Below are 18,941 nucleotides of genomic sequence, written 5' to 3'. Positions count from 1 at the left end.
GAGAGTATCGCAGGTCAGTTCTCAAATGTAATTCAATTCGCTCAAATAAATTTATACGTTAAGGGTTGCCAAGCTGCACCTTTATTACAGTAAATGGGCAAATGTTATTTGAAGAAAGACTACATCATGGACAAATAGGCTGCATCGGCCATTAGCGTTGATTTAATTTTAGTGCCAATATTGGGAAGTGCAAAGGGAGAGGTACCCTGGCTGTGAACTCTAATTTAGCAAAAACTAAGATTTTTTTTTGATATTTTTTCTAGAGGTAGGTATTCTTCCCATTTCGGGAAAGTATTTTTTCTTAAGGAACGGAACCTGAAACCCTTATATTTGTGCCGAAAGTCCGGTTTCTAGACCCGGATCTACAGATATGGACAATATTGGTATCATTTGAAGCTAATGAAAATATCCAAATAACTATCCAACAAGTGGTCACAAGTGATGGGGTTATTTAAAACGGTTCGAGAGTGGCATCAAAAATATCTATTTTTGGACACGGATTTTTAAAAATGTCGGTTAAAAGTTAAAAATGGGTTCATTATGGGAGTCCATAAAGTATGTACTAAATAAAAGCTGACACTCCAAACTAACCCGGTCTTGGATCCGGACTTTTGGGTCAAATATTCGAGTATCCGGGTCCGTCTCCCAAGCAAGAAATATTTTCTTGAAATCAGGGTACAAATAAATAACTCAAAAATTTAAAAAAAGGTGGGAGTACTTCACTCCCTGGAAGATAACAGTATATATAGCTCTACGATATCGTATAGCCCCCACACAGCGGTATCTCCCTATCTTCGGTATTTTGATAATTTTAGGGACATTATTCCACGGAATTGTTTCAAATTTCGTATTTACAGCCCGTTATGGGTATTACAACCTATTATGAAAAATTGTATATGTAGGTTCACGTCTTCATATAGCCCACATATAACGGCACCTTCCTTTATTCGGTATTTTGATGGTATTAGAGACATTTTTACGGAATTGTTACAAATTTCGTAATGGGTACTTTAGCTTATGACAAAATATTACTGATGCCTACGTATAGTCTTTCTTCGAGCGATATTTTTCGATGGCATTTTTTTTTGGAAAATTTTCAAGTTTCTTCCATTCCATTTTCAAGTTCCACCATTTTGGTGGAGAATATTAAGAGTTCGGTCCGGCCGAACTTGCTTGCTTGTTTTTAAATTGTTTTATATTTTTATTAGACTTGAGTATTTTATTTTCATCTAGCGACACAGACCGTCGCTTCGAACAATGGAAAGGGTTTTTGCCATTAAAAAAGGAAAATATTTTTTCTTTACAAACCCATAAAAGTCCCACAAAATATGTTTTAACTCTTGAAATCTGATTCTCTAGTATTCTTTTATAACAACATTTTTTTTATTTAATTTTATTTATCTCCAAATACTCTAAATACAAATATCAACATTATGTTCTTGCACCAGTTCGTACAGTTCCTTCATTTGATGGGCCAACTCACGATCCATTACCTCTCCGCCTCTTGTCATGCAATCTTGAATGATCTCTTCATCCGTTTGCTCTTGAGTCAACATTTCAGCGGCAGTTATTAGCATGGGCTCGACTAGGTCGGGTAGGAACCATGACGATATGTAGACAACATTGGGCAGGCAGCGAATGTATTCCTTGATGAGGGAATCAGGGCTGAAAACAAAGGAGAGAGTTATTACACCACATAATGGTAAAGGGTATTATGTCTTTGTGCATTTGTTTGAAGAAGGAAACGAGATAGACCCATAGTTCCTTTTGGTGATCAGCATAGAATCACATTTTGAGTCGATTTATGCATGTCCGTCCGTCCGCCTGTCCATGTATTTTTGTAAATAAAATGCAGGTCGCATTTATTATTCGATTGAGATGAAATTTTCTAAATAACATTTGTTTGGCTCAAAGACGAACCCTATTGAAATTAATAAAAATCGGTCCAAATTTAGATATAACTCCCATATATATATTCATTCGATTTTAGGTTTCTTGTGCACCAAATGGTCAATATAAGTCCAAATAGTGTGAATTTTGCTACATCCAACCGAATTCGGCCTACAAGTATGTGCTTCCAATTTAGTGAAAATCGGTTCAGATATAGCTATAGCTCCCATATATATCTTCATCCGATTTTAGGTTTATTCTGCACCAAATGGCTAACATTAGTCCAAATGGTGTGAATTTTGCTACATTCGACCGAATTCAGCCTACAATCATGTGCTTCAAATTTTCGGTTCAGATATAGCTATCGTTCCCATATATAGGTTTTTTCCGATTTTGGTGTTTAAGTTCGTTACATTCGTTATATGCACTGATATTTAGCACCAGATATTAGATACAGCCTAGCAATTCATATATCAAATTTAGATTTAATTTTTTTTCAAGTTCGGTTCAGATTTGATTATAGCTCCCGTATATATCTTTATCCGATTTTAGGTGTCTTGTGCACCAAATGGCTAATATCAGCCCAAAGTGAGTGAAAAGTTGCACTTCCAAGCGAATTCCTTCAAGAAGTTAATACTTAGAATTTGGTGAAAATCGCTTCAGATATAGCTATAGCTCCCATATATATGTTTCATCCGATTTGGTGTTTCAATTTAAATATTTTGTACCAGACATCTCATAGAGCTCAGAAATGCCCAATATAAACCTTTCTTTTAAGAGAGCTCAACTAAACATGCATAGAGGTGTAGGGTATTATATAGTCGGCCCCGACCGACTTTTGAGTTTTCCTTACTGGTTTGTCATAGGTTGTTGTAGCGATTCCGAACTTTTAAATACGAAATTTGACGAAATTTCGGTGAATAATGCCGCTAAAAGCATCAAAATACAGAATATTGGAAGGTACCGTTTTATGGGGGCTATAAGAACCTGCATACGTGATTTTTCGTTTTAGGCTGTAGCATTACGAACTTTAAATTCAAAACTTAAAACAAATCCGCTAAAAAGTGTCGCTAAAATCATTAAATTACCGAATATCGGGAGGTATCGTTATATGGGGGCTATACGAAAAAGTGGATCTGCATACGTTTTTTTTTCGTTATAGGCTGTAGTAGCCATTACGAACTTCAAATTGAAAATTTAAAACAATTCCGGTAAAAAGTGGCGCTAAAATCGTCAATATACCGAATATTAGGAGACACCGTTATATGGGGGCTATACGAAGCCGTGGACCTGCATAGACATTTTTTTGTCATAGGTTGTAGTACCCATTACGAACCTTAAATACCAAACTTGAAACAATTCCGGTAGAAAGTGTCGCTAAATTCATCAAAATACCGAATATTAGGAGGTTCCGTTATATGGAGGCTATACGAAGACGTGGACCTCCATATGTGACTTTTTCTCATAGGCTGTAGTACCTATTACGAACTTTAAATACGAAATTCCGGTGAGTAATGCCGCTAAAATCCTCATAATATCGGATATCGGGAGGTATCGTTATATGGGGGCTACACGATGACATGGACCTGCATATGCGATTTTTTTTCATAAGTTGCAGTACCTATTACGAACTTTAAATGCGAAATTTGAAACCATTCCGATACAAAATGTAGGTAAAATGATCAAAATTCCGAATATTGGTAGGTATCGTTATCTGGGGGCTATATGAAAACATGGACCGACATGGCCCAATTATGAACTTAACCTGCCTTCTGGCAAAATACACGTGTGTCCAAAATTTTTAACCTCGTTCTCAACTCGTTCCAAAGACAGTGTGATTACAATTGACAGACGGACAGGCAGACACATAGACGGACATCGCTAAATCGACTTAGAATTCTATCCTGATCAAGAACATATATACTTTGTTGGGTCTGACATGAGTATTTCGAGGAGTTACAAACGGAATGACAAAGTTTATATGCCCTCCAGAGAATGGTGGGAAGTCCATTTTTCTCGGGAGCCGGGCACAGACAATTTAGGAAAAGAATAGTTCACGGAAAGAGGTCGAAGAGAAGAGGAAACCGCTCTTTGCTTTTCGAGCCTCTGATAAGAATACGAAGTTCTTTTTTCATTAAATTTTGAATTTCGATTAACTGTTTCTTCTCTCTCTCTCTGTTAAAATACATACCTCAAATATTCCGGCGCCGGTAGCTTAGCGAACTCCTCAAAAGATTTCTTCAGCTGTTGGCAATACGTCTCAAAGATCTCTTTGAAATTCTGATGACGCACCTCGGCAAAGTTTGATAAACCCAAGAATGTTGTTAAATCAATCATGGGCGATGCAACACGAAGTGTTTGCAAATCAAACATCATAACGTCTTTAGGCTCTGCATTATCTCCATCTTGATATTTATAAGCCACATTATTACGCAAATAGTCTCCATGACACAAGGTAACAAATGGTTCTTGGGGTTTCACCAATTTCCTGCCATATTCCAAAGCATCACTAAATAAATTAGCATATTTTTGTAAAAACTCTTCAGGTATGTGTTTTTGATACTCTTTGGTGACTTTAAGGCAACGATCTGTGCCACACTTTACTTTCAGTACCATTTGTGGATGCTCAAATTCGCTGGCATAACGGGACTCTAGAAGACCCTTTGTTAGCTCCGTAAATGCATCTTTGTTTGTGGCTCTTAAAGCAAAACCAGCTGCATGAAATTTGGCCAAGTACTTGACTGCCAAGAGGGTGTGTTCCAACGAAAGATTAACCCTGTCTTTGGCCACCCGCCATCCTTGGCTACCAAAATCTTCGGTTATGACGGTGGCACAATTCGTTTGTAAATCGGCGTAATAAAATTTGGCCACATTGAAGTTCACTTTGGCAAAATCTGCAATGGCCGGTAAAATCTTTTCATATCCCAATATCTCATTGATAAACAAGGCCTTGAAGTTGATAGCATCAAATAGGTCTTGAGGTAATGGTGGGGTTTTCTACAACAATTAAACCAAAAGAAAAGTGTTTAGTCATTTTTAATATCAATTGAAATATATTTTTTTTATATACAGATGTATGAATGTAAGTGTGATTGTTCAATCGATAAGATTCTCACATCGAATATTGCCTAGCCATGTCTAATCTTTGGCATGCTGATAACAGAAGGCCGCGTGCGATTATTTAACTGGCCATTGACGATATTGATTAGAAAGCAATGCCAATGTCATGTCTACTAGCTATGAAATTGGTTTTTTACTGTATGTAATAATCATTGAAGATCTTATATTCCCATGAAGATGATTTGACATATTTCACGGAATTACAAAATATTAAATAAATCATAACAAGCTTAAAAGCAGGATCGAACTTTGAATACCCTCCAGCATTTGAAACGAATTTGAAAATTTTCAAAAAATAAAATCCTTAAAAATGTATGTTAAAATTTTAACAATACCGAAAATAGTCCTTATATTGGGGTCTATACGACGTGGACCTACATAGGCATTGTTTGTCATAAGCCATTACCATATTCAAATTTTCTATTTATACCCTCAGCCATATGGCTACAGAGGGTATATATAATTTGCCTCATAGAAATAACTGTTTTAAATCCTAGGTCTCTTTGGACCGAATCCGTTTCAGGACATTCGGAGTCGATCTAGCGATGTCCGTCGGTTCGTCTATCTGTATGCTGGCTGGTGCGCACGATAACTCCAAACTTCGTACATCGTAATATAATTATCAAAAATATATCGAGTTTGGAGATGGGCGATATCGTTCCACTCCCCCACAAAAGGTCAACATTTTCAAAAAATATTTTACTGCACAGAAAGAGAAAGGATAATCTGATTTTGCTTCAACTTTGAAAATACTAATATTTGCATCAGTGCTAGGTGAGTTGCGAAAATTTTGAATAATTTTTATTCTTATAAAATTTGTTGTAAGAGTCCGATTATCTTCCAATCACACACATCACAAAATTTTTATTATCCGAAGGTCTGGTGTGAAGATGGAATGTATCGTTCTGGTACCCACAAAGAGTCAAAATTTTGAAATTAACATCGAATTCCATTCAGACTTGGTACATCTCAATATTTCCGTCAACAAAAGATCTGCTATAAAGATGATAGAGATCGGACCATTCCTTCTTGTACCTTCCCCAGAAAGGGTCAAAGTTTTGAATAACCTAAACGATTATAAAATCCGAAATAAGCATCAGGTTCTCTTAATTTTTCATGCATCTCAAAACTTTCGATAACTCTAGATCTGTTATGAATATGGTGGAGATCGGATCTTTCCTTCTGGTACCTCCCCCACAAAGGGTCAAAATTTTGAATAATTATAAATCTTACAAAATGTGATTTAAGTGTCCGATTGTCTTCAAATAACACACATCACAATATTTTTAGCAACCCAAGGTCTGTTGTGAGTATGGGAAAAAATTCAGATCGGAGTTCTGGTTAGGTAAAATAATGATATGTACTTAGTTTGAAGAGAATCACTGACTTATTTCGCATGCTATAAGGCTTACAATTATTCAAAATTTTGCCCTATTTCAGAGGAGGTGCCTGAAGGGGAAGTCCGCTATATTTTATCTTCTCATCAGATCTTGTGTTGGTCGAAATGTTAGGTTCTACAAAATTTGACGACCATCGGACTCTTACTTCCCATTTTGTTCGAGCTATGATTATTCAAAATTTTAACCCTTTTGTGGGAGGTACTAAATGAGGTGGGCCGATATTGTTGATCTTGACACCTGACCTAACAATGATACAAATCGGATGATCTTTTCTCTTTCTTTGAAAGTTTTGATCTTTTGTGGGTGAGGTACCAGAAGGAGTGGATCGATATTGCTCATTTTGAACTCGATCTAACTTTGATTATAATATTACGATTTATCAAGTTTCGACCAAATCGGATAGTCTTTCGAAATTTATCGTGTGCACCAGACAGAAAGACAGACACTGCTAGATCGGCTCCAAATGACTTGAAAAGGATCTAGTCAAAAGAGACTTAGGGTCTAAAACCGTTATTACGACATGGTCCATTTACAAACCTAACTTGTCTACTGTTAAAATACACACGTGTGCAAAATTATAGCGATTTATCTCAATTTGTTCGAAAGAGGGCGTGTTTACATCAGACAAACACTTGAATTTGCAAATTAGGTCTGTTATGAAAGTGGTTGTCCACTCCTTCTACTTGCCGCGAGATTGGTCACTTCATCCAAAATATTAACACTCTTATGCTACAATAAATTTCTGGTATATGAGTACAAAAATATTTTTCTGGGACAAAAAATTGTTTAAAAGACAATTTGAGTCTATCCAGCCATGATTCCTCGAAATAATAATTTTTCACCCTTCAAAGTATATCAATCCTTTATCAGCATAAAATTCTTGGTGGACTCAATCATGATTGTCAACCTGTCATCTCTCTCCTTGTGTTTTGTGTTATTTAATCGAATTGAGATGTTATGAATCTTTGGTCGGTAGGGATGGTCAGGGTGAGATGAAAAAACTGCAACCAACTTCAGACTGCTGTCATTTCTAAGCCACTCGTTTGAAAGTGTTGAACTGCCGAATTTGTTTTCCCCGATGAGAAAACATTCATTGTCCAGCAGTTTATAAACAAACAAAATTATTGTGTTTACTTGCCGAAGAGGTCAGCTGAAAATGTGCACCTTCGATTTTTCAAGCGCCGGCCATGGTGATGGTGTGGGCCACCATAACAGCCGATGGTCGCTTTCTGCTCGTATTAATAGACCGTGGCATCAAAATAAATGCCGAATATTATCGCGTAAATATTCTGGAGGGTGTACTAAAGCCATGGGCACGCAAACATTTTGGCCGCAGACCTTGGACATTCCAACAGGACTCAGCACCATCGCACGTGCCACCCAAGAATGGTTACAAAATGAGATTCCTCGCTTCATTTCCAGCGCACAATGGCTGTTTTTTGGAAAGCAAGGTTGGCACTAAAAATTCCAAAGTGTCGATCACCTTAAGCGACCAAAATACCGCAGAGTAACATTCGGGCAGCGTTTGACGTTTTCATTTGAAGGCCATAATTCGTGCCAAAGGTGACCAAACCGAACAAATCTAAACTTTTTCTAAAATTTGATGCTATTTGCGACATTTTATGCTTTCATTCAATAAAATTAAAAAAAATGTAAATAAAATTAAAAATTATGGAGTTGGACTTTGTTGCAGTTTTTTATCTCACCCTGTATAGCAAACTCAACGAATTGACATTATTCCCAGTGAAAAACCTGTCAATGTAGTCCATACTTTTGTATAACCCCCGTATAACAGTGCCTTTCGGTATTTTGATGGTGTCATTTGATTTGAGATTATTAGCGAGTTTATAATTTCTTGTAAAAACTAGGAAATTTTCATTTCCAATTAAAATTTTTCTTTAAAAAAGAATAACATATTTTCCTCCCTAATTGTCTATAGTTTAGCATTTTATACTTTTAGAGAGAAGTACATTTAATACCATTTCATATTCAGTATTTTGAAGACTTTAATTACATTTTCCTACTATTTTTTGAATTTTGACATTTTCAGTTTTAGGTTGAAGCTCGATATTGTTATTTTCATTGACTTACTTCTTTCTCGCGCTTAAGGGCATTAAAAGTTCTAATTTTTTGGAACTTTTTTTATATCTTACTCTAATAACTAAACTCTCCCAAATTACGGCAAGATCGAACCTGAGCTCAAACCACCAACTTTGTCTCTTTATTTACCTTCACAAACAAATTCACTTCATTCGTCGTTCCCTTAAAATCGTACACAATTTTCGTTCGATAACATTTGGTTAGCATAAAAGCTTCCTGCGCACCAATAAAGTCCACCTTAATATCTACAATTTGAACATTTTCCAAATCCGCATCCGCAATATTCTCAATAAGTTTACGTTCTTTTAACAATTTTGGTACAATTTCACATTTTAGCCATTCAATTTCAATATTTATGTCATTTGTTGATGCCATAGTTAATAATTCTTTTATTTTTTTTTTTTAACGAAAAGATAAAATACGACGCGTGCGATACAACGGAGGCAAAACAATAAACTGCTAAAATTTTGCCAGTTCGGAAAAGAGAGATATTTGATTAAATAAAATTTGGAAGTAGTTGATTAGGTGGGTTGTTGTTGCTGTTTGATATGCTTGATTGTTGAGTGCGAGCAAGCAGGGAGTGGGAGCATTTCCAAAAATCTCCAAATGAAGAATAACAATAACAACAGTGAAACGCGCTTATATTATGACAAGGGGCAAATTGTTGGAGGAACTGCTGAAGTAGTTTATTATTTTTTTTGGTAAAAAAAACAATTTCGAAAATATCGAAATTGCCGTTGGAAATTTTCAATTCGTATATGACTATGTCAGTTATAAATATTACAACGTGCCAGAATTAATGGTTCACTCTATATGAAATATGGTGAAATTTTTAATGTTAAAATGTGCGTGGGGTTCCAGATATAGTGGACCGATGCATTCCACCTCGTCTAATACTAATAAAAATATTGGGTGCAAAATTTAATGAAAATCGAACATTTATTTTCAATTTTATGCGAATTGTTGTTAATAAAAAAGGTTGAGATAAAAATTGAGATAATTCGAGAATCTCCGACTTGTTTTACAAGTTGTGATAAATATAGTTATTGAAAATTGTGACCCTTTTTTGGGAGGTATCAGAAGGAGTGTACCGATATGTTCCATCTTCACACCAGATCTTGTGTTGATAGATATATAGGGATGTACCGAATTTGAAGGGAACCGGATGTTGATGATGCTACTTATGAGCTTCATTGTTATTCAAAATGTTGATCCCTTTGTGGGAGAGGTACCACCGGAAGTGTTGATCCGATAAACACTATCTTTGCAGCAGATCAAGTGTTAATAGAAATATTGTGAAGCTCCGAGTTTGAAAGGAATCGGATGTTCATTTCCCGTTTTGCGAGCTTCATGGATATTCTAAATTTCGACCCGTTGTGTGGGAGGTACCGGAAGGAGTGGGCTGATATATTCCATCTTCACACCAGACCTTGGGTTAATCAAAATATTGTAATGTGTAAAATTTGAAGACAATTGGACTCTTATGCCATGTTTACGTTAGAACTTTTTGTAGGGTTAACCTATTTTGAGAGGATTTATTTGAAGTATAAGTAATGGATATGACAATTTTAATCCAAATCCAGTCGGTTAACCCATTATAACAGTTATAATTGCTCAAAATATTTACCCTTTGTGTGGGGAGGTACTTGATGAAGTGAGCCAATATTATTCGTTTTTGCACTTGACATAGCACTGACAAAGATCTTAGGATTTGAAAAGTTTGCACAAAATCGAATGATACTTTCTTATTCTACAGGGTAAACTATTTTCTGCGAACATTTCGAACTTTTGTGGTGGAGGTACCAGAAGAAGTGGGCCGTTATTGCCCATCTAATTTTGACAAAAATATTACCTCCTCCCACAAAAGGTTAGTAAATTCATAGAAAATAATTTATATAATATAACTCAAAAGGATCATAAAATGTCGGAAATAGTATCAAATTTTAGAATAAGTTTAGATTTGTTCGAATTGGTCACCTTTGGCACGAATTATGGCCTTCAAACGGACAATGAGACCGTCTCACGCTGCTCGAATGTAGCTTGGCGGTATTTTGACGCATTTCCTGCGAAGCGCTTGCTTGAGGAGATCGACACTTTGGTATTTTTTAGTACCAACCTTGCTTTCCAAAATAATCCTGACACAATAGTCCAACGGATTGGTATCCGGAGATTTTGGTGACCATTGTGCGCTGAAAATGAAGTGAGGAACCTCATTTTGCAACCATTCTTGAATATTTTCGCGATAATATTCGACATTTATTCGGATGCCACGATCGATTAATACGAGCGGAGAGCGACCATCGGCTGTTATGGCGGCCCACACCATCACAATGGCCGACGCTTGAGTTCTGGTGGCCAACCGAAGGTGCACATTTTCAGCTGACCTCTTTGACAAATGGACAACGAATGGTATCTCATCGGAGAGAGAGAAAACCAAATTCGGCAGTTCACCACTTTCGGCCAAGCGAAGCAACTCTTTAGCTCTTTTGAGTCTATTTTCTTTCTTTTGCGGTGTAAGTTCTTGCTCTTTTTGGAATTTCAATGGCTTTACCCCGAGCCATTTTTCCTGATGTTGCTGTTTTCTTCCGTCCATTCCTTGACGTCGGGATACGCTACCAGTAACACGGTAACGAGCGATGGTACGAGACACAAACGATTTATTCACATTTAAATGCTGGAGTGCTCTAACGATAGCCACTTGTGGTTTTCCAGCCAAATATAAAGAAATCACACTATCACGCTTGAATTCCATCACGAATAACTTTTTTCTGGAAAATTCTCACAGAAATGTTTTTGTACGCTTGTAAACAATATAATGAGCTGTCACTGGAATAATTTTAACAGCTGTCGGTGTCCCTGTAGATATATGGCTGTCCCTGTAGATATATGGTTGAGGGTACAAAAATTATAAAAGTGTTTTCATAAATTGAATACTATACAAGCGATATTTGTTTCCAATGCGACTTAGACTTATTTAAATAGGGTTCCATGGGTGGTCTTGCATTCCATTTTCATCAAAACTCACCTCTCATATAATTGGTATATGTTTCCAAAGCAACCTTTTGATTTTTCAACCTTTGTTCAATGAGTTGCCCATTTGTTCCCTCCCACATCTCAATTGAAAAACAAAACTTCTAACCATTTTGTTCCCTGTACATTCATTTTTCATTTGGATTGGAAACCGGCAGACCGACAGACAAACAGAGTGACATAACAAATTTGAATTAATATTTGCAATGTATGCGATAAAATGTCATTCATCTTATAGACATACGAATGTATGTAGGCTTGTATGGAAACCTGGCAATCGACCGCTGTCATCGTATCCCGGCCGACCAGCCAGCCACCCAGTTACAATTTGTTGCCTGTAATAAATTATTGAACTTTTAGCTAAGTTTTTCATTGTCAGAAAATTTGTGACAATTTTTGTTTGTTTTTTTGTTTTTCAATTTTGCCAGGCATTGTCAGGCAATGGGCCGCCTGTTGGCGGTGGTGTCAGTTAGCCAGCCAACCAGTCAGTCAGTCAATTGCCAGGTTCACTCTTTGCTTGCAAACTCGCTTGCATGCTGCCGAACTGAACAAGAGTTCAAATTAAATTTTACAAAACATAGCGAATATTTATGTGTGTCAATATTTTAGGAATAAATTATTCCCGTGACGAGAACGACCACGTTGACGGTGTGTTTGTCAGCCAATTTACATGGAATCAATTTTGAAAAATTTTCAATAAATCATCGAAACAGAAAAATATTATTAACGGCATAACGTGCGGAAGCATTGAGGGGAATTTTTATATGTATTTTTTGAATTGAATTGGTTTTATTTAATTGTATTTCACAACAGAACTGAATTGTTAATTAATATAACTTTGGTACACAATATTAAATAATATGAAATAATAATAAATTAAATAAAATAGTTCTAAAATATTAAAAATATGAAATTTATGGACAATTTTTAAATGATAGCGATTTTTTTTGGGAAATATTAAACCTTTTGCGGGGGTGAGGATATACTCAATTCACGAACTTGATTCAAGTTTGATAAGAATATTATCATATGTCTGGTTTGGGTTAAATTGGATACTATACTCCAAAAGTTATCGCAATCACCAGCCGCTCAAGCCTACTCAGACTGACTAATGGAGTTGCTTGGATCGACTCCAGATATTTTGACTCCAATGAGATTAAATTTGTATTCTAAATCTATTAGATTTGTTTGTTTCGAACATATTTGTGTTCAACGTCAAAGACCTAAAATGGTAAAGACTAGACAAAATGCATTTTGAGCAAATGGTTTGTGTCTACAATACATAGAGTAACAGCTCATGGCAGAGATATGTTAATATAAAAACCACAATTAAAGAAACGGATAACAAATAAAAATTTGAAAAATCCAAAATTTTGGTTTCAAAATTCTATTCCATGGACCTTTCCGAAAATTTGCACATTGCCTTAGCGGTTTAAATCAGTTAACATTGGTAACGATGTTGTTATGATATCGTAACAACAGAGGTATTTTCACAGGGTTACCATATCTTGACTCTGTCTTGTCCTATCTTTACACTTCTATGTCTTTGTCAACGTTTTTATAACGTAGGATATATTTGTACAGTACTCTTAACACCATGTTTTATAAATTATGGTTTGTGTCTTTACTAACAAGTGTCTTTTCTGAATTGAACATAAAGAATCCCATAGCAGTAATATTCGGCCATACCGAATCTTTAATATTTTGTATTATGTGATACTTTTGGGAACTCTTTCTCAAAGCAGGATATTTTTAGGATTCTTTTTTAAAATAACATGTTTATTGAGTAATTTTTTTTTAAAGAAATAGTGGTTTTAGGACACTTTATAAATGCACTTGTATACGCTTTTTTCAGGATCCTTCAAAAAAAAAAACGATTTATTAAGATTATCTTTTCAAGATTATTTTCAGACAAATATTGAAATTAAAAAAAATCAAGGCAAAAAAATCGTTTATTTTTCAAGCCTATGCTTTAAAGGTATTTTGGGGAAAATCCTGAATTATTAATGAAAGAAATTATGAACTTTTGAAGAATATTTTTAATTTAGTCATTAAAGTTCTTCCTGGACAAAAATCGTGGATTTTTGTAGGAAATAATTTTTTTGTTTCAAAATACCTCTGTAAAATACTGTATAGCCTTTTTTCAGGATCCGTTAAAAAAAAAAACAATTTATTAATAATATCTTTTCAAGATTATTTTCAGACAAATATTGAAGATTAAAAAAAAATCCAAGGCAAAAAATCGTTTATTTTTGATGCCTATGCTTTAAAGGTATTTTGAAAAAAAAAAACGCGAATCATTGATGAAAGATGTTATGAACTTTTGAAGAATATTTTTAAAAAAGTCATTAAAGTTCTTCCCGGACAAAAACCGTGGATTTTTGTATGATTTTTTTTGTTTCAAAATACCTCCGTAAAAAATGTGGAATTTTTAAAAATTTTGTATGGCTTTCCGGTGCAAATATCGAGATTTTTTAAGAATATTTTCTCAAATCTTTTTTGGACCTTTTTTTTGTATACCCTCCACCATAGTATGGAGGGTATATTAAGTTTGTTATTCCATTTGTAACACCTCGAAATATACATTTCAGACCCCACAAATTATATATATTCTTGATCAGCATAAAATTCTATGTCGAATTAACGATGATCGTTCATTTGAGGAAATCACTCTAGCATCCGAAAGGAATTGAAGTAGGTTGATCAAACTTTACTAAAATGATTGTTTAATCTGCAGGACTTTTGGTATTGAAAATGGGCCACATTTAGGTAATATCTCCATTTAACTGTGACTCCCTACATTCTGTATTTTAGTGATTTTAGATGATTTTAGTTTCAAGTTTAGCACTTAGTAATGGGTACCACAGGCAGTGACATAGAATTGTCTATGCAGGTCCATGTTTTCGTATTGCCCCTCTATATCGGTACCTGTCTATATTCGGTATTTGAAGGTTTTAGCTACATTATTCACCGGAATAGTTTCAATATTCGTTTATACACTGCGTAACGAGTACTGCAACTTGTGACAAAAAATTGTCCATGCAATTCCAGTTCTTCGTATAGCCCCCATATAACGGTTGCTCCCTATATTCTGCATTCTTAACGGATTTTTTTTTTAATTTCTAAATGCGCTCAATTTGGTGGAGGGCATTCAAAGTTCGGCCCGGTTGAATCAGCTGAGATAAAATATATTTCCCACTTTTTTTTCGCACAAAAAAGCAGTAGATTTTTTATACCCACAGTCATATAGCTATAAAAGGTACATACCATTTGATACGGCCTAAACATGCCTCATCGAAATAACGGTTTTTGACATTTGGAGTCGATCTAGGGTCGTCCGTCCGTCTGTCTGTCTGGCTGGCTGGCTGGCTGGTGCGCACGATAACTCTCGAAGGGGGTATCCATTTTGGCCCAAAATTACAAACTTAGATCGAGTTCGGAGATGAACAATATGGCTCCACTCCTTCTGGTACCTCCCCTACAAAAGTTTAAAATGTAGGCGGAAAATAATTTGCCATGTAGAACAAGAAAGGATCAACCGATTCGGATCATTCGTGCAAACATATTTGCAAGATTTTTATCAGTGCTATGTCATATGCGGAAATGGGTAAAAAATTGAAATAATTATAAACCTTGTAAAATGTCAAATAAGAGTCCGATTATCTTTAAATTGCAAGCATCCTAATATTTTTATAAACACAAGATCTGGTGTAGAGATGGGATATATCGGTCCACTCTTATTGGACCCCTTCTGGTACCACCCCCACAAAGGATCACAATTTTCAATACTTACACCTCTCGTAACTTGCGAAACAAGTCAACGATTCTTCTCCAAGTTAGTATGTCTTAATATTTTTCCCAACCAGAGATCTGATACAAATATTGAATCTATGGTCCAAATCTCCTTTGGAACCACACCTTTGGAAATACAGCGTCAAAAGTTTGAAAAATCAAAAAAAAAAAAACGAGGAATAATGCTTCCTGGGGCACTTTTTATGATAAATTATACAGCTCTCTCTAGCTGTAAATTTAAAGTATCCTTCAATGAACTCTTTTGGTAAGAAAGGATTGTTTTATGGAACTTTTTATAAGAGAGGTATTTAAGTACCTTTCGGAAATTTAATAAAGAATGCTGATCTTTTTATAAAAAGGCTTCTTTTGGGGATACATTTTATGAGAAAAGGGCGTGTTAAGGACCCTTCTATGATAAAGGTGACTTACCTGAACTATTTCACCGAAAAAGGTCCTTCTGGGGACCCTGTCTGTAACAAATCAAGATCTTTTGAGGCCTTTGAGATCCTTTTGTGCAAGAGAATTTCATTTTAAGACGTCTTTTTTATGAGAAAGCTTATCTTTCCCCTTTTAAACATTAGTTTCCCATATGATATGTTGTCAGCATTGTCATCGCGACTTCGTGTGCGTTTTGGTATTTCTAATATTTATTTCCCTACATATCATTCATTTCAAACTTAATACAATTAGTAGCAATTGCATAATTTCCTCTACATTGCTCTTACACCCATACATTGTACCCCCTCCCCCATATTCACATGTATCCCAGGGTATCATACCCAATCATGTGTGTGTTTGCGCCACAAAATTAATTACACTTCCTCCTTTAGCAGCAGATTCATTATCTCGAATATTTATGGCGAGAGAGAGAGAGGGAGAGAGAGAGAGTTTGCTATTTTGTGAATTTTATGAGAAATTCATTTAAATTATCATATCAATACCATTAATTATCGAATGGAGAGGCATTTAGACACCCCACACACACACACACCCTTCTTCATGCATATGTACCCGGCCATAATATTTAAGTAATGATATAACATCCATACAATCATTCCCTAGCTTATAATGAATTACAAATAAGCAAATTTTAAAGGTATCAATAAATGTTGATGCCCAAGGCTTTACCTGAACACACACACACCCACATCCATATTGCAATGTGTTTATGGATTTTTGTGTTCGTGTTCTTTAATACAAAGTATTTACCCCAAAGTTATTTTGGGCCGATCATTACCAAAACTATAGAATGCGTGTCCTTTGGAAAATGTTGTCGTCGGCGTCGTCGTAAAGTTAATGATGGGCATTTTATTGAATTAAATAGACGCTTGAATTGATATTGATATCGATTCGTTACTTAAGGATATCGACAATCTAGTTAGCTACCATCACCTATATAAACATGAAAAGACACACTCACAAACACATACATGCACACAGAGAGGAAATGGCAATTTCCACTTAAGAATTTCTACCTTTCACACATTCACACATTATATTGTATTGTGAAATGCCCATGGCCGGGGAGCATAAATATGTATGAGATTCTAGATTGAAGTGTTTGGCAACAGGGACGGAATGGAGTTGGTAAAGGCAATACTGAACTGAATAAGAATTTACTTTAGAACACAAAACAAGTAAAAAAGCTGTAAGTTCGGCCGGGCCGAATTTTGAATACCCTCCACCGTTTAGAACGAATTTGGCAATTCTCAAAAACAATAAAATCCGTTTAAACTTCTGTTAAAATCTTAAAAATACCGAATGTAGCTATTATATTAGGGTCCATACGATGACATGAACCTGCGTAGGTAACATTTGTCATAAGCCATTAAAATATTCAAATTCGAAACCTAAAAAAAATCGGTTATAATGTCGATAAAAGACATAGACCTACACAGGCTGTGGTATTAAATTACGAACTTCAAATACCAAATTTGAAACAATTCCGTTGAATAATATCTTAGGCTGTAGTATCCATTATAAACTTCAAATATCAAATTTGAAACAATTCTGGTGAAGAAATTCGCTAAAATCACCAAAATACCGAATATCGGAAGGTACCGTTATATGGGGGCTATACGAAGACGTGGACCTGCATAGACAATTTTCTGTCTTAGACTGTAGCCTCCATTACTAACTTCAAATATTAAATTTGAAACTATTCCGGTGAATAATGTTGCTAAAACCTTCAAAATACCGAATATCGAGAGGTACAGTTATTGGGGGCTATACCAAAACGGTGACCTACATGACCCATTTTCAAAACCAAAAGTCCTGCAGACATAACATACATTTGAGCCAAATTTTATCAATCTGCTTCAATTCGTTCGGAAGCTAGAGTGATTTCCACAGACGGGCAGATGGACGGACATCGCTAAATCGACATAGAATTGTATGCTGATCAAGAATATATATGCTTTGTGGGGTTTAAAATGTGTATTTCGAGGTGTTACAAACGGAATGACAAACTTAATATACCCTCCATACTATGGTGGAGGGTATAAAAACTGAGTCTGTATAAGAGAGAAAAATATCCCCTTTTATTGAGAAGCGTAGAATATATTTCCTTCAAAGCTTTTTTCATAAAAGAGAGGGCACCTAGCCATGTTGTCATATAGAATAGGTCTGCAATAAAGAGGAAGAGATAGAGCTCAAAAGCACTCTTGCTTATGGAATATGCTCTTTATAGGGAAGGGAACCATTCTTGTGTTGTCGCACAATCACCTATTTTTGTATGAAGGATACTTGATACCAAAGAGTTTTTTAACAACCTTCAGCAAAATTGTCCTGAAAATCAACCATTTACAGAAAAAGAACCATCAACGCTGTTTTCAATAAGAAATGACCCATCTGAGCGTCCTTTAATAAAAAAAATATCCTTAAAAGCATCATTTCTTCTAGAATAGAAGTCCTTAAATATCCAATTATTATATTATAGAACAGTAAATTTCTTTTAGTAAGGTTTCCACAGAAACATTAAAGTCCTTCCAAAAGGATAATTTCTTCGATAAAATAAAATGTCTTAGAAAAGTTATCATATCTTCACGATATGTTCCGCAGAGTAGCAGTTCTTAAAATAAAACGACCCTTTTTTATAGTTAATGATCTGCGGAGTAGCAGCATTCTTTCTTGTAGAAAAGAAGTTACCCTCCTTCTTCAATAAAATTTAAGAACACTTTTCTTAAATAATGTATCCTTGAAAGCATATTTTTTACATGGCTCCTTCCTCATAGAAATGGAGAAAATTGTGTTCCACGAAGAAGTTCTTCGAAGAGAAAAAATTCATAAAAGGATAATTTCTTAGATAAATTACCTTTTCTCATCGAAATCGAAAGACCTTTAAAATCGCACTCTTTTGTAATCACCTTTTATAAGAAAAGATATTAATTTTTAGACATAAAGTATTCAAATTAGTCCTTCTCAAAAAAGACACCAAAAGGGCCCTTTGAAAAAAAGGGTCCTTCTATTAATTCTGTTGTAGAGGTGTCCCTCCTTCTGTCTGGCTGGCTAGATGGGGCGCTCGATAACTCTCGAAGGGGATCCAAACTTGGTACATTGTAATATTATTGTCAAACATAGATCGAGTTCGTAGATGGGCAATATCGGTCT

The 18,941-nt window shown here is 35.4% G+C and overlaps 2 protein-coding genes across 2 annotated transcripts in view; one reads left to right on the top strand and one right to left on the bottom strand.

Moving 5' to 3' along the window:
* LOC101895295 (RING-type E3 ubiquitin-protein ligase PPIL2) overlaps positions 1-18,941 on the top strand; it is a 77,089-nt gene that overhangs the window by 34,112 nt on the left and 24,036 nt on the right. The gene's annotated exons all lie outside the window — the stretch shown is intronic.
* LOC101895821 (uncharacterized) lies at positions 1,347-8,933 on the bottom strand. The gene is made up of 3 exons (XM_005177426.4): positions 8,640-8,933; positions 4,082-4,887; positions 1,347-1,665 (listed from the first exon to the last, which is right to left on the bottom strand). The coding sequence occupies exons 1-3, from the start codon at positions 8,883-8,885 to the stop codon at positions 1,413-1,415; spliced, it is 1,305 nt and encodes a 434-aa protein (XP_005177483.1). The 5' UTR covers positions 8,886-8,933; the 3' UTR covers positions 1,347-1,412.

Source organism: Musca domestica, unplaced genomic scaffold (genome assembly GCF_030504385.1).
Source record: "Musca domestica strain aabys unplaced genomic scaffold, Musca_domestica.polishedcontigs.V.1.1 8, whole genome shotgun sequence".
In the NCBI taxonomy this organism is placed as follows: domain Eukaryota; kingdom Metazoa; phylum Arthropoda; class Insecta; order Diptera; family Muscidae; genus Musca; species Musca domestica.
This window is presented reverse-complemented; position numbering and strand designations above follow the sequence as displayed.